The 16,718-nt window shown below is 38.2% G+C and overlaps 1 protein-coding gene across 1 annotated transcript; it reads right to left on the reverse strand.

Moving 5' to 3' along the window:
- Positions 1-1,428: 1,428 nt before the first annotated feature.
- LOC140229134 (PIH1 domain-containing protein 1-like) lies at positions 1,429-13,846 on the reverse strand. The gene is made up of 8 exons (XM_072309399.1): positions 13,743-13,846; positions 10,834-10,986; positions 9,647-9,764; positions 8,698-8,841; positions 6,861-7,036; positions 5,871-6,014; positions 3,819-3,962; positions 1,429-2,988 (listed from the first exon to the last, which is right to left on the reverse strand). Exons 1-8 carry the CDS (start codon positions 13,839-13,841, stop codon positions 2,953-2,955), a joined length of 1,014 nt encoding a protein of 337 aa, XP_072165500.1. The 5' UTR covers positions 13,842-13,846; the 3' UTR covers positions 1,429-2,952.
- Positions 13,847-16,718: the final 2,872 nt, after the last annotated feature.

The raw sequence follows: 16,718 nt of genomic DNA on the forward strand, positions 1-16,718 counted from the left end.
CGGATATAGGGAGCCAAACTCAAGAGCAACAAACACGCACCTCCTCCCCCACCAGATTGATATGATTGATATGATTGTACCAGTGGGGAAGATGTTCGGCTGGGAGGTTTTTGAGCTTGTCTTAGCACCAATTAATAACTTGAAGCACAATCATCAGAAGGGGCTTTGGAGACCATATGGGGTATTTTCTTCAGAATTTTCTTCATCTTCTTCCCCAAATCTGGAGACACAATAGAGCAGCGTAGGTCAGGCTGCTCCTCACCGATAATGGTGCAAACAGCTGTACTATTCTGTTTTGTCGCCAAACCATTATCGCCGAACGGAAGTGACTCTAATTCTGTAGCACAGTCCTCTGACCCAAGTGTTGCATGTATAGACTGGTCGTGCTGGTCTTTTAAGTGTTGGTATATTTTATCAAAGCATAGCTTGAAGCTTGATAAAATGCATCAAAACAGTCCCCAGAGTTCCAGTTGACCAAAGAAAGCAAAAAATTTTGCAAGGAAAGTACATATCCGCCATATGAGAACAATCCGGAAAAGGGAAACTGGAGCTCATAAGAGTTACTCCTGTTGGGTGGAACGAATGTGAGCGCATTGCTGGATCACGCGTGTGTAGTTTGTTAAAATTTAATGGTTGTGGTAGTTTGTGTCATTGCTCTCTCCAAAGATCCAATAGACAGTGTGCTGGTTTAAATATTGTAGTTATCTTAGAAGAAACACAATGGCAGCTGTTTCATGACTGTAAATTGAAAACTGAACCAAACAAGTATATATTGGATATATTGTGTGCAAATTATATGTGAAGTCAACAATTCAAGCCCTGTTCTCGAGTGTAGATGGTGAGAAGATGTTCTAAGGTATGATTATGATCCTACAACCATTGATGTACCTTATACCTTCTGGATTTTCATCAAATAGTGGTGATATGTGTATTTGCCATATAAGTAATGACTCTGTTGGTCAAGAATGACGAGTGATATCTTTCGTTTACCTAATCAGCCGCAGTATCTCTTGTGGCTAAACAGACTGATGCATTGAGTGACCATCACTTTTATATAGGTCACATGCAATAGATACATCCAATATTAACATTATACAGCAGCTGGTGGCATTTGATGGAAAACAAAGTACCTGGTATTCCACTAGTCAAAGACAAATGAAATAGGTGTACTCATATTTAGTGCCAATAAGAGTAGTATTTTGTTATACCCTAAATACAAGGCCATCAATATAGAATGCAGATAGGCCATGGTGGCAAAATATTTGTGTGTATTGTAAAGCAAACTTGCTTGATATTCATATTGGGTCTTTCATATGTCTGTGCATTATGCCTTGGGCATACAATGAAGTAAACAAATACAGTGTACGCATATTATTTTTCTAGAGGACTCAGTTCAGAGACACAATGATGATGTGGTACTCGTAGAGTGTATAAATACAATTGTAATTTATTCATCGTGGATTGACCATTTCATGTCCTGCAAAGTATATAAAATGGTCAAACATTGCATCTCAACTGAAAAACAAGACAAGTAAGATATTTTCAAATGTAATTCTCCAAATGAAAACAAAATGAAATTTTGTTTTACAGTGCACTCCCATTATAATGAGCATGCTTGTAACAAAATTTTGTTACAATTAAGTTTAAGAACTCGGATCCCAAAATCGTTATCACTACCATCTACAGTGCAGGATTCCATTCATTACAACAAAATTTTGATTAACAGAAGTAAACTGCCAGACCCCAAGGACATTGCTGTAATGGGAGTTGCTTGTCCATGCATTCCCTGAATGGTTTAAATGCCTTGCAGGATATCGCTCTTTAAAATGCTATGTAATGAAAAGTCTATCATTGGAGTCCTGCCAACATGAAGCCAAAGAAACATTCAGTTTTCCTTTATTGAGGTTTTTGTACAGTACATACTTCCTCTTCATTATTTAGATTCTTATACTCCCATCTGTTATTTTGCTCTCATGAGATTGCAAGGGGGGCAATGTTTGAATCATTGTATACACAGTCTGAATAGAGTTAGCATGCTTTGCAAATTGAGGCATGGAGCATGTTTGAGGTATCATTTGATACAGTTTTAACTATGGAAAGTGCAGATCCCAGTGAATCTACAAGTGTGGGCAAATTCTGTTAAAACCTCTTGGGTCTGTGAGCGCAGTGGGCAAGTCACATTCAATATTCTAACAGAGATCTATGAGCGAGAGAGAGAGAGAGAGAGTGTGTGTGTGTGTGTGTGTGTGTAAACAGAGAGGGTTTTTTTTTTTTTTTTGCTACATTATTTTATTTTGATAATCTAATTTTGTCACTGTATATAATACAAGATTATGCTATAATTTTGTGTATTAATCAATTGGGCAAACTTTATAAAAAAAATTAAAAAAGTACCTACAAGAAAAGTGTCTGTGCTTGTGTGTCTGTGCATCTGTGTGTGAACAAATCTAGAACAATATACATTCAACATCACAGGGACTGGAGAAAATCCTTTGACTTTTACTTCCACAACAGAATTAACATATTTATTCCCATCAAAGGGTAGAGTTTCTCTTCCACTTGGTCAATGTTTGGACTTGTGCAAGGTTGATTTGGGTAAGACTGATTGTGTTTTGGTCTATGGGACAGAGTGCATATCCTCAGGGGTCCATGATCTTAATCCTCCCATTCGTCATATTCAATGCCTATTTAATATGAATGAATGTCATATATCTTTGATGAAATGCCATGGACACAATCAGACAGCCATGAAACTGCGACAGAAAAAATCCATAAATCTTCTTTCCTCTCATGGGTAGACACATAACCGAGTCACTGGTGCACAATGCATCAGGATCTCCGTGGCTCATCTTCACTTTCTCAAGTGTTGCAACTTCTACAGGTCATGTCTCCACACGGCAGTCTGCGATAGACGTCCTTCTCGTCGGCATTCAGCTCGATGAGACTTTGCATTCAAGCGGGCTTCACTGGGAGGGTCAAAGTCAGGGTCTGCAGATTGTGCAAAGAAAAATTAACATAAAGATGAAAGCATGTGCATGTTAACTTGTACTGACTGGAAATCAGCAAGGAATCAAGGTTGTGTGACTTTTCGTTTTTACTTTTTGTTTTCTGCATAATGTGACTCACCAGTAAAAAGGATGTCGGTGTCCTGTGAATTGTGAAAAGATCATTTCATGCCCAAGAATGTCATATCAAGGCCAGTGACCATAGCATCACATTGAGTGTTGATAATCTGCTTTTTCTTTAATCACAAGGTCATGGAGGTACTTTTAAGGTAATTTGAGGGCCTACAACAGTGAAGAAACACATAGGAGGATTGGTTTCGAAAGATGAAGTACGGTAAGTTAGCTAATCAAGTGAAATTCCTGAAGAAAATCACAAACCATACAATACAATCCATCATGAAAGTTTGTTACTTTATACAACAAAATTTCAATTTCTCTCTTCAAGAAATGTATTCCTGTGACTACAGATCCATCTGTTCTTCAGATCGAGTCTTAAAATAGCACTGCTCACTTGTGGAGAAAATCAAATCCTAGATTACAGAACTTGCTTTCACAGCACAACACAGGATTATCATAGTTTCACTAGAATGCTTTATCATCCCTACTTCAAAATCACAATCTTGAATATAATATAAAAAAAAGATCCACTTTTCCTTTTAAATGATGCTCACAACAAATCTGCCATCATACTTGGAGCAAAAACTGAAAACAAAACCCTCACACACACAAACAAAATCCAAAAACAGAAAACAAAATAACCCCCCAAAACAAACTAAGAAACAAATAAAAAACCCAGGGGCGGTTCATACAAACCTGAGTGTCTCTATTAAACTGGGAGCCACTGGTATCCTGGTCTACATCAAAGGGAAGGAAGATGTCGAGGTGATAGGCACGGGGGTGAGCATGAAGCAGGATGCGATCTTCTCCCAGGTCAAGGGTCAATGTCTTGGCCGTTTTCTGTACAGCAATAATTAAATCAACCCTGTCAAACCTTGTGTTCCCCAAATACAAAACCCACTTGCTGCAGTTACCAACATTATTTGTGCATGAATGTTGTAGTGTCAATCATTAAGCTATGAGCTTATCCTTATGTCCCTGCACATTATAGGGTACGACTGTTTTCTTTTCAATAACAAATTTTCTAGTCTTCATGATTTGGCTGGTGTTGACAAAATTATTATCCAAGGCAACCGCAGAAATATTTTAGGCAATCACAGAGACTTGACAGGAATGGAGAGGAACTTTTCATGAGATTGCTACAGCTTTTTCATGTTTGTTGCTTCACTACTGAAGTATTGCAATGAAGTATGAAATGCCCCCCCCCCCCACAAGACCTAACAACCCCCCCACACGCATACAAAACAAAAGGATACCAACAATATACAACAGAATTCTCACTTTTAAAGACAATGATGACCTTAGTATGATATGACATGATGCGTTATGATAAACAGTTGCACTCTCAATAGAAACTTTGCCAGATAACTTGAAGATGAAAACAAAAGGCAACAAACAGAGAAAATAATGGGAATTGAATCAGAATATGTTCTTTCTTCAATGCAAATGCCACAAACCATCTGTCAAAAATGCAAATAGAAGCTACATTTGCAAATATATACAAATGTACAAACAAATGTAATTATACACAGATGTACAAACAAATAGGTGAAAATTGGTTTGAGGAAGTCTTACTATACACTCATTGATGACAAGTCCCAAGTATACTCAGGCAGGTGTCTGTGAGAAATGTGTGTTATAGCAAAATCAGTCCATCCTCAACAGGTTCAAGAAAATATAACATCTTAACCCTATTCTAACTGGGGGGGGGGGGGGTCAAATTGACCCCCCCCTCGACGTTTCGCGCCACGATTCCGCAACACGCAAAGATTTTGCCGCGTCGTTTCATGACTTTTTTCATTGAAGTCTCCCGCATATTTTGAGACCAAATTTGCGACGTCCGGGTACACCGTTCTGAAGTTATGCAATGTTTTGCATATGCATGTCAACCCGAAAACCGCTCAAATTCATGATTTCGTGTGCAAATCCAATGCAAACTGTGTTTTTTTGTTTAATTGATATAAATTAGATTATTTCAACTTTTAACCATTGAAATAAATCAATTCTAATGTAGATAAGCTTGAAAAAGTGCCTCCAACAAATTTTGGCAAAAAAACAATAGAAAACAAAAGATCGAAAAAACAGTAAAATAGATAAGAAATTAACAAAACAATAAAAAACAAAAGAAAATGATTTTGATTGTACTATTTTTTTACAAGAAAATTGTTTGATGTGTCTTGAGGAACTCTGACACAAAAATTTAATAATCCTTCAGTCTTTTTGATGGAGTTATAGGTGAAAATATGATTTCACGCGTTAATTTGCATAATTAATTTATTAAAAAATATGAAATCAACATTTTTCTATTGTATGACCATGTAATCTTGTAGTTGACATCCGGCTCTATGTTCAGGCAAAATTTTGCGGCGATCGCGCGATCGGCGGCCGAGATCTGAAGGGGGGGTCAAATTGACCCCCCCCCCCCCCCCCCCCCAGTAAAAACTTGGTCTCAAATAGCCCAGTTAGAATAGGGTTAATCTATACATGTTTACTTTAATCATTCTACTGATATTGTCTTTATGTATTGTATGTGACATTCATTTTGTACCTGAATGTTTATATGAATAAAATTTCTCTGTGAAAAAAATTCTACTCATATAATATCTAACATCACTGCAAGAAAAGATGAGCCTTTTACACAATCCAACAAACCTACCCTCTACTCTACACATCAGAGCGTTTCTTTTTCTTAGCTACATATGCCCTCCCCCTCCAACACTCTCCTGTGTCCCCAAAGCATCCACTTACCACCCCAGGAAGTTCAATGTCTACCACGAGAAATTCAGGATGACCATCAATAGGCTCCCTCATCATGGTGTACTTAGGTTCAGGGGCTTTCACGCCTTCAGCATCACTCTCTGTCCCTGGTGAACTCTGAACTTCTGATGTCAGCTTTGGAGAGAAATTTTCACAGTAAATATTGTCAACTGAGAGCCAGAAGGGCGCTACTGTTTTCTAATATTTGATCATAAATAAAAACGAAACAATCAATTTTCATGATATGAAAAAGTCTATTTAATAAAAAGTGGGTGGATTTATAAACATTGCTCACAAATGTCAGGTAAAACAGAGCAAATGTGGTTTTAATTCTTAATATTTTACTAAAAATGAAAAGAATTTAATATTGACACCATAATGTAGAGGACCTCAAGCTCTACAATATGATATCAATAACTCAATATCCCCTCCCCCCCCCCCAAAAAAAAAAAAAAAAAATGTGATTACACCCTTGTGGTTCTCAACCGACAGTACATAACCATGTGCAGACAAATCACCAAAGAATAGCTTTAAGCAAAAGCAATAAAAAGTTTTGGGAAGAAAGAAAGAATACCTGAATTTTCAGAATGGGCAATGACTCAAAAGTCAAATGCATTTCTGGTGGTAAGAACAAGCGAAATGAAAAGTACTATCTCGTATTGCTCTACACAAATATTTGTAACTACATTCTTACATTCCTCACATGCACTTGTTCAAAACAAATGTCAGAGATTCTCACCCACCAGCTATAAAGACTAAACATTCAAACAAACAACAGTAAAGTCAGCATCTGCATTGCGGAGTTTTTTTTTTTTTTTCTTTTTCTTTTTCTGGATAACCCTCCCTTCCCCCATCCTTCTTCCTAAAGATTTTGTCAAAATCACCATACATAATTCAAGTTTTCTTTGAGATCTCATAACCTCCAAATGTTACTCATACACTTTAAGATCTCCCAAGATAATAAAACAGCATGGAACTTACCTCAGTGATGAGTGGCTTTTTGGCAGTCACTTGCTGCCCTCTTGAATCTGCTGGCAGTGTTGAGTCTGCACTCTCCTCGGGATGCTCCATCTCAAGAATCCGTGGCTTGGACTTTGCCCGCAGGTTGTGCTGGTGTAGGGTACCAAGGCATTTCCTCTTCTTCAATTGGGACCAGTCTGGGGGAAATATATATCAAAATTAATTAATAAATCTAAAAATGTAAGGGATATACATACGATCATGTTAAGGGCACTGTTTACATTTTTGGAAAACTCAAATCACAATGTGATCCCTGTGGGTAATTACCATGCAGATTTACCAGTACTGTTCCACATCTTATTATGTGGATTTATCAATGTCTCTGTTGCTTATGTTTCAACCCCCCCCCCCCCCTTCCCATGCATGTAATGAGTACATTCAAGATGTGCACTGGGTTGGGAATCTCCCCAACTGTGTACTGTTCTTAATCTCATTACAACAACAAAGCAAATATGGAAAATAAAGACATATTTACCAGTTAAGTCTTCTTGTACTTAACAAAATCGTTTTAAGGTATTAGTTTCTGATATTAGCTCGTTTTACCATACAAAGGTGTGCCACAGATATGTGAAAAAAACTCTGTCAACAGAAAAATCTCTCAATAATGAAATATTGCTGCAACAGTGTTCATTATAAAAGGGTTTGCTTGTATAATACGTAGATTTAAATGTTTATATATATATATATATAACAATATATACTTTTTTTCACAATCAGAACCAGTGAAAAATAGGAACGTAGAGGCTAATGATTTAGAGATGGGAGATTGATATCAAAGATGAATTTACTGAGTTTGAACCCAACCAAAGAACATGTAATTTAATTGTAGATTAGATTGCTTTAACCCCAACTAGGCCGGGGGGGGGGGGCCTCCGAGGCCCCCCCCCTCGACGTTTCGCGCGATGTATCGCTATCGCGAGAAGCTATCGCCGCGACGTTTCATGACTTTTTTCTTTCGAGTCTCCCGCATCTTTTGACACCAAATTTGCAATGCCCGGGTGTGCGGTTCCGAAGTTGCGCATAAATATGCATGTGCATGTCAGACCAAAAATTGCTCAAAAACGTGAATTTGTGTACAATTTCAATGCAAACTGTGTTTCCAGGCAAATTTCATAAAAGCATGATTATTTTTGGGTTTTATTGATTAAAATCAATTAATAACGCATTTTCTTGTTGGGAACAATGTCACGGACAAATTTCATCGAAAAAACAATGAAAAACATAAAGTCGAAAAAAACAAAGAAATACATAAGAAATTCAAAAAACAATAAAATACTTAGGAAATCTTATCTGATTGCACAATTTTTTCTCTTACATTTGCTAAGGACACTAAAAAGAATATTTACACAAAAAATGTGCCCGTTTTGAGCTTTATTTAGTGATTTATAGCAAATTGTCTGATTTCATGCATCATTATGCATAAATTAGCATAATTTAGTGTAAATGATAATTTTTGAAAAAATTAACTTCATGGTACTTTAAATTACATCATAGGCAATGCGTGTGCCAATTTTCGTCGCGATCGCGCGGTCGACGGCGGAGATCCGGAGGGGGGGCCTGGGAGGCCCCCCCCCCCCCCTATCATCTACCTGAATAGCCCGGCCTAGTTAGGGTTAAAAAGCTGCATTTAAATACAGAATTCAAGAGAGCTGAGAGTATTGCAAAAGTTGGGATCAAGAAATCAAACTCTTGTTCATGCTATGGCAACTTGGACAAATTTTATTTTCATGATGCTTCTGAAGATGTGTAAAAAAGTTGTGTTAACCATGCATTAAGAGTTATGTTCCTTCATACTCACTTCTGTTGAGGAGAATGTTGTACTTTTGCTCCAGTGCTTCAAATGCCACAGACATCAAGAACCCCTTGAACAGATTGTTCTTTTCCACCTTGTCAAAAAATTTCTTATTGATCATGATGTCATATGCTGTACAGCCATTACCAGCTGAAAAGAGAAAACACAGTGGTTTACTGAATGTGGAAGTTGCTGAACCACAATTACACAACTCTACTTGTATCAATAAAGCTTCTAGACATTTCACAACATTATCACCAAACAGCTTTAGCAGACAATCTGCCTTCCTGGAGCCTGTTTCATATATAAAACTTGTCATCAGTGACAACTGCCACATTTCTATGACAAATTTGCTCTCAGCCAATCAGATGCAAGGATTTCAGTAGCTTGTCACATCTATGACAACTTGTCACTGATGACAAGTTTTATGAAACGGGCCCCTGATGCCTACTTTTCATTTTTTTTTTTTTTTAATCTTTCATGTATTAGTACAGTAGTTTCATTCTATGTTGGATTAGATTTTACATCTATTACTTTGAAAATCCATAATTTCTCATCTGTTTGAAAGGCTCATTTCACCCTTTCTACAACATAACGGGGAGGGAAAAGAATATGTGCATCCACATTTGATGACATACTTATTTCTTTGTGTGTGTCTGTGTGTCTGTGTGTTTTAGGGCAAATTGACTAAACAGTAATCTGTAAAGGATCATATTAGATGACACTTTTTTTTTTTTTGATGAGGGCAAATCAAAATAACGTTATTCTGCATAAAACTAACTATGTTACTGATCTCAGTTTGTGGACTAGTCACTAGATATGATATTCATACATTCCTTACAGTTGTTTGTACAAAGCAGTGTTTTTTGGGGGTTTTTTTGTAGCTAAGCATCAAATTGTGACGATGTCATCCAACAATACAGCATGTCTTCACATTCAGTTGATCTAGACTCACAGTTATCAATTTCAGCGTGAGCTTCCCCAATGCTCATTGGAACCCTGTAGTCGGTTATTTCAGGTGATTCAAGCAGCTCTAGCAACTCTGCATCATTGATGTCCTTTGGTGCTGGCATCTGATGTCAATCCAGTGAAAAATAGATAAAAACTGAGATTAAAAAGTTTGACAAGTCTATCATGGAGAAAAACTATGATGGCATACAGACTGACAAAGACAAAACAAAACAATTACATACAAGATATGAGTGAAAGCAAGAGATTATCAAGCAAAGGGGTGAGGATGAGGTGTGAGTTTTCATCAATTTGTCTCCCTCTACAAAGATATGGGTGCTTGCAAAACAAAAGCGGGCCCACACTTTTTTTAGGATAAAAGAACAAAATGTTATCCAGGATTATCCTGGATGGGTAGTTTACAGTCTTCAAAGGAAAACTGCATAGCTTCAAAACCATTGGCAATGCTCACAGGCCTCACTTATCATGCATAATCCCAATTGAATCGACAGGAGAAACGGACTCGGCTTGAATGTCTCTTACAGTAGTCCTACACAATACATGTATGTCCAAAGATTCACCTTTCCAGACTCCAACTCTCCCGCTTTCGACGGGAGATCTCCCGACGAAAGCCCATTTTTGCAAAATCTCCCGTTCTCCCGCTTGAGATTTACTTTCTCCCGCCCTGGCTCTGTGTCTCCCACTGGAAATGATTTCTTACTTGGTGTCATTGTATGTTGAAAAATAAGCCTTAGATAGCACGAGAGAGCATTTAGAACCATAAAGCTTCCAGGGCCCTTAAGTGGGCCCTGGACCCCGGCTGCAAGGAACTTCGTGCTTCGCCCACATCAAGTTGGAGTCTCCCGTTTGCTAGGGGTTTCAGGCGGGAGAATCTCCTGATCAGAAGGTGCTTGGGGTTGGAGTCCCTGCCTTTTCCCCATCAGTTAACATACACGCAGACATACATATTATGAGACACAAAAGACATAAAACATAGAAAACCTTGAAGCACAGCAGTACCACGAAATGCCCAGCTAAAAGGCCTACCATGGAACCACTTAGACGCTGTTGAGGAATACACTTGTATGTGCCCTTCTTCCAGCCACTTGAGTACACCCTTGCTGATTTAGCACACACACACACACACACACACACACATACACATACATGCAACCTACAAGAAGAAATACCAACCTCTGATGTGTGGCAAAGGTTTATAAAGACTTTGCCTCCCGTGTTGTCCTTAGTCTTGATACACACACCAGGTTCTGGGGTCACCACATTGCTGGCCAATGGGCTTGGCTCAGGCTGACCATCTCCAAATAACCCACCAGCATTCTCTGTAGCCTAGAACAGAAAAATAAAAGAATAAAAACATGCTCACACAAACACAAACACAAAATCATACCACAAAGGTATGCCCCTAAATGAGACTGGAATGTAAGGCCGAGGGCAAACAAATGCACACATCTGATCTGTATACTTAGCTGGGGAAAAAAAAAACCATGTGAAGAGATACCATACCATTTTATACTGGTATATGATTTTGAAAACACAAGATTTGAACATGTTGTGTTTCACACTCTGTTGTATCTAGGTCAGTGTTGTTACTTTTTGGGCTATATTTTTTCAAGTTCCTTACGTGATAAACTTCTACACAATCAAAATTTTGCACTGTACTGGTTTGGTACTGTATGCTTTCACATAGCATACTCCAACTCTATTCCTGGCTTTCATAAGGTAAATTTAAAGAAGTCATAAGAAGAAGAAGAAGAAAAAAAAAACTTACGCAATTAATACTGAATAATAGTAAAAGAAACAAGCCTAGTACTTCAATCATTTTTATACCAGGCTGTCTTTAAAAAGTGTTGCTACATGTAGATGTAGGGTTTTATGGACATTTGTTCAGATAAACTGGCTGGTCCGGAGCTGTTGGATTGATGATTTACATTACATTCATCTTGTTAGAAACACAGCTGGTTGTCCATTATTGATGCAGTTTGAAAACAACAGCATGGCACTTGTGGCTGTGCACTTTCATGTCCAAGCAGATATCTCACATTCAACAAGGCTAGAAAATTAAACAGTAAACTGCATCAAACTTGCACAAAATATTTTGCAACATGTAGACCCTATTAAATCATTATAATCATTGAATAACGGGAGGTATTTCACTGGGTTTTATTAACAACTGGTAAATAAGTGTACATTTATTTACCCATTCTTGCAACTGACCTCTGCTACCATGTGTCACTGTAAAGCAAGATATATTTGCGGCATGAAATCTTTGCAAGCTGGAGCCAAAAGTCCTTTTTGCGAATTAAATTTTCACGAATTACCACTAACAAAATTCAATGCTTGCATTGTCAAATGTCAGTGTAGACAAGATAAAACTTTCGCAAACCTTGGCTCTTGCAATACTGAATTGCATGTGAACATTCAAATCGTATTCATCATCATCTCTACAGGAGTGTATGAAGCAATGATGCCACATCCCGTCATCAGTGCATCACAGCTCTAGCTCAGCTCAGATATCCACTGATTCACATGAAGGAAAGACCCGATAAGATAGTTAGTTTTAAAAAACAAAATAAAAACAAACAAACCTGTTCTGTTTGATTTGTTACAAACCTAGACCTCTCTAGGCTTACTTTGCGATCTTGAGGAGACTAGATGATAGATCTAGAATAAGTTTACTACACTAGCGTCTAGCGAGTAACGTTAGATGTTCTACTTCTAGACTAGAAGTAGGCCCAGATTTTCTTGTTGTTGTTTTGTTTTGTTTCCCTGGATTCTATTTCTGCCATCGCACCATCGGCATTGCATCAAGCTGCCACAGCGAAATGACTTTGTGACATGTATGCGGATGGTTACTAGAGCAAGTTAACGTTAGAAGGAAATTGTCTAGACCCGACAGACCAGGCCAGCTCAGAGTCTTTGTTGAGAGAGGGAGGGTTGAGTAGGGTAAGGGCACCAGTATTCGGTCAGCCCCCGGTATTCGGTCACTTATCACTAGTCACCAGCCAGTAAGTTCAACTGTCACAACACACGCAAATCACATTAATTCACATACTTCCACACTCATTCACAATAGGAAACTCCCTTAGCCCCCTCCAAAAATCCATCCAAAATCCCAAATTTTACCGTCAAAAGTGCAGAATCGGCGCTACTTTCCAAAAGCGCGCGCGGATAAGGCCCAGTTATAAGAGTACGGGTCGCCGAAAAAGCGCTAAAAATCGAGAAATACGCTGTTCTCTCGCGGGAATTTTCGCTTATCGCAAGCTTGGAGTGTAATGGTATCCTCAAAAACGCAAAAGAAAAACAAAATGTCCGTACGTGCCGATACAGTGTCCCAATGTACAAGGGTTGAATGCAAGTGCCGAGGACCCAGTATTCGGTCACCAACGGTCGCCGCAACGTCCCCGATGCAATTCTGCGCCAACAAGGTAGCGCGCGTGCGCGTTTTTCAGCTGCCTTGAACACGCATTGACTTTGAACGCACACATCGCGTGACCGAATACTGGAGCCGATGACCGTATACTGGGGAATTTTCAAGGTGAAATATTTCGCGATTTTGTGCAATTCTGTGAGATATTTAACGAAATGAAAGTTGAGATTAAAGAAATTTGATATATTTCACATACATTGCTGTAGATATGATGTATGTATGTATTATTTTAGTTTGAAAAATATTGCAAAAAAGCTTAAGTGACCGAATACTGGGGATGTTACCCTAAATTCATAATCATGATCTGGGGGGCATTTCATGAAGCGTTTTGGTCAGATATTTTTCTGACAAACTGTTACAAGCTACTGAAATCCTTGCATGTGATTGGCTGAGAGCAAATTTGTCCGACAACTTTGTCGGACAAAATGCTTCATGAAATGCCCCCCTGACATGCAGCAGCTGTGCACTGAAGACACCGGCCCAGCCAGGCGGCGCCGGGCCCGGGCGCTGCCTGCAGCCACGAGCTTCGCGTTCTGGCCAATGCGGCACAGCATGCGGCTGAGCTGCGGTTACCTAGTACAAGTTCTAAATCTGCAAACAGACCACCGAATTCCCATACGGCACTACTTATTACCACCGCGCTTGGCAAATTTACCTGAAGCAATAGATGTTTGTAAAGACTTTCCTCGTCCAGCTCAAGGAGAGATTTGTCAAACGCGTCCTTCGATACGCTGCCATCAGTGTGAGCTGCCATCTTGAACACTATCTAACATTCCGCAACAGATGGCGCCGTTTCAAAAGTGGTCCATCTATCACCAGTCGTGCCGTACCCTAGTATTTCAGTGGTCCATGAAGTGGTAGTCAAAAATGAAGCGAAAATTCTCAAATCCCTGATTGCCCGCTTTGATATCCATCTATCCATCCAATCTAAACTTAGTTCAAGGAAAGAAACACAGACACAACACATTATTTTGTGATTGACATGTTTTATTTATTTATTATTATTATTTATTTATTTTTTTTTTTTTTTTTTTGCCAATTAGGTGACACTGTAACAGTTGTCTCGCATTGTCAAGATGTATACCGGTACTTTAGTTTCTATACACCTGGGGCCTGTCTTATAAAGACTTGTGATAGAAATCAATCACAAGTTTCTTGTGAGCTGCAATGCAAGTTGCGATTTATTTGGGGACTTGTGATTGATTTGAAGGCTTTATAAGACGGGGCCCATTGTGAGAACCACTTTGGCGGAGGCATACATGTGTCACTCAGTCCGCATAATTTATTATAAATAGGGACATTATTTTGTAGCTTTTATTCTAAATCTTGTGATAATACTTCAGCCTGAAACATAATTATTCCACTTTTTCTTATGATAAAAGAAAGCTTGACTTGCCTCTTTCAGAAGGCAAATTGTTTCACGACATAAGAATTGACAAAAATATGCCCGTTTTATGTATTCTTTTTGTTTGATGGAAATAAAGTGTTGAACCGAATTTAAAATTGAACAGTAACCTGCTATCGGTTGTTTAACAATAAAATCCTTAGATACAAGATGCACAATGACCTGAGTATCCCCAAATGTATAAAGGCTAGAAAAGGAAAGAGTGTCAGTTGTGTCGACGTATTTTATGCTCACATGTTATTTATCATAATATGAGCATTAAAGGACAATGTAGTCCATCTTAATTATTCTTACATGTGGATTGAGTGAAGGCAGCAATGTTAATAGAACACATCTCTAAAAGCTGGGAGTAAATCAGATAATCTGTTCAAAAATTATGAATTTTTAAAGTATCAGTAGGCAATCACTGCTGGACCAGGAGAAGACAACTATGTCACATGTGACGAACGATTTAAGAAAAACATGAAGAGAATTCACTTTTTTTGTAAAAAGTGAACATTTCCTCGACTTGTCACTGACGTATATTAAGGGTAATATTATTCCCCCTGCCTTCTAAAAGAGGGATGTCAAGTGCTGCTCTTTTATGTCTGCTATGCAAGAAAAGTGAAAATATGTTGAATTTTCTTTGTATTTCCTTTATATCGTTCTACACATGTGACATCACAAGTTGTAGTATATAGGCTCTAATGTTATAATCCAGCAGTGACTGAGCAGAAACTTCGCAAAATCCATAACTTTTGAAGGGATTGTCCGATTTTCCTCAAACTCTTGCAGTGATGTGTTCTTCTAATATTGCTGCATAAAATCTATCCACATGTCTATGAATGTGATTGTCCTTTAAAAGTGCAAAGACAATCACTCCATATAGGCCTTTTCATGACTTTGATTCCTGTAGATTAAGTCAAATAACCACACTAACATGTAGGATAACAGGGCGAAAGTTTCACGTCATAAGATATAGAATGTTTACACATAAGGTTAACCTCTCATCAGCACGTTTTTCCGAATTTTATGCTATCAAAATAATAATTAACCGAGGATGCAATATCGTAAGCTTATACCTCTCTCTTTGGTTTGTGGACACATCATAATCAGATGTTTTGGAATGATTGAGCAACTTGACACAACCTTTTCACCAGGGCATGTTTCCCATATATGAAAGTCGTCGTTGTTATTAATATTAGAATTCGACAAAAAAAAAAAGAAGAAAAAAGAAAGAGAACTAAGCCTAATAACCAGATACAACTGATTCTTTCTCATCCCCAAAATAGAAAGTACATTGTAGGCCCTAAGTAATGACATCAGCAGCTCCTCCGGTTTGTATTAGATGAATTCGACTTCAGAGCACTATGGCGGCTCTATACCGGGCTTTAAAAAAAAAGGAAAAGAAAAAAAAAAGAGAAAAAGACCAAAAGCACTTTCAGTGGGTTATGTAATGAGCCAAGTGCGTTGCTATGTCAGTGCATTTACTGTCATCCAGTTTTGTTAGGCATATAGGGCCTACTTGTAGTCCCCCCCCCCCAGTTAGAAATCACCATTTTTATTTAAAAAAAAATCCCCAAAACTAGAAATGTCGCTATGGCGACTGGTATGCCTCCGCCATAATGCATGATTCTCCTAATAGGTCTATAGTACATGTGGACATGTGTGATTACATTTTCACAAAATTGGCAAAATATTAAAATGACACGTTTGTCACAAATGTGTTGAATGTTCACCTTCCTTGACCTAGGTTTAATTGGATGAATGAGAGAGCATGTATTTGGGGATTTTAGGACTTTTACTTGACTTTGACCCCTTCATAAGTTTATGCATTGAGTAATTTTCATGGTACGGAGAAAAAGTGCAATTTCTGTATTGAATAGTAAATTGTTACCATTTTCATCTGGCCTTTGACCCTTGACCTTTGACCCTGATTCATAAGAGAATCATTGTCGGGCAGAACATGCATAGATATGTTCTAAGTTTCAAAATAACTAGAGCCATTTCTGAGATATGGAGGAAGAAGTAAAGTTCAGCACTTTCACTTGATCTTTGACCTTTTGACCTTTGACCTTTTTGGCAAAAAAAAAAAACACATCCCAGAGAATCTCTATTGGGTTAAACATGCACACACCAAGTTTAAATAGAAAATAATCCTGCAGGCATTGCATAAATATGAGGGATATAGTAAAATTTTGAAGTGTTACCCTTGACCTTTAACCCTGACCTTTGACCCCATGATCC

The sequence above is a fragment of the Diadema setosum genome, chromosome 5 (genome assembly GCF_964275005.1).
Source record: "Diadema setosum chromosome 5, eeDiaSeto1, whole genome shotgun sequence".
In the NCBI taxonomy this organism is placed as follows: domain Eukaryota; kingdom Metazoa; phylum Echinodermata; class Echinoidea; order Diadematoida; family Diadematidae; genus Diadema; species Diadema setosum.

Coding starts and splice junctions, on each gene's coding strand:
- LOC140229134 (XM_072309399.1), bottom strand. CDS start 13,841: ATGGCAGCTCACACTGATGGCAGCGTATCGAAGGACGCGTTTGACAAA. Junction 10,987..13,742: donor ACAAACATCTATTGCTTCAG/GTAAATTTGCCA, acceptor TTTCTGTTCTAG/GCTACAGAGAATGCTGGTGG. Junction 8,842..9,646: donor TCACGCTGAAATTGATAACT/GTGAGTCTAGAT, acceptor TTCTCTTTTCAG/CTGGTAATGGCTGTACAGCA.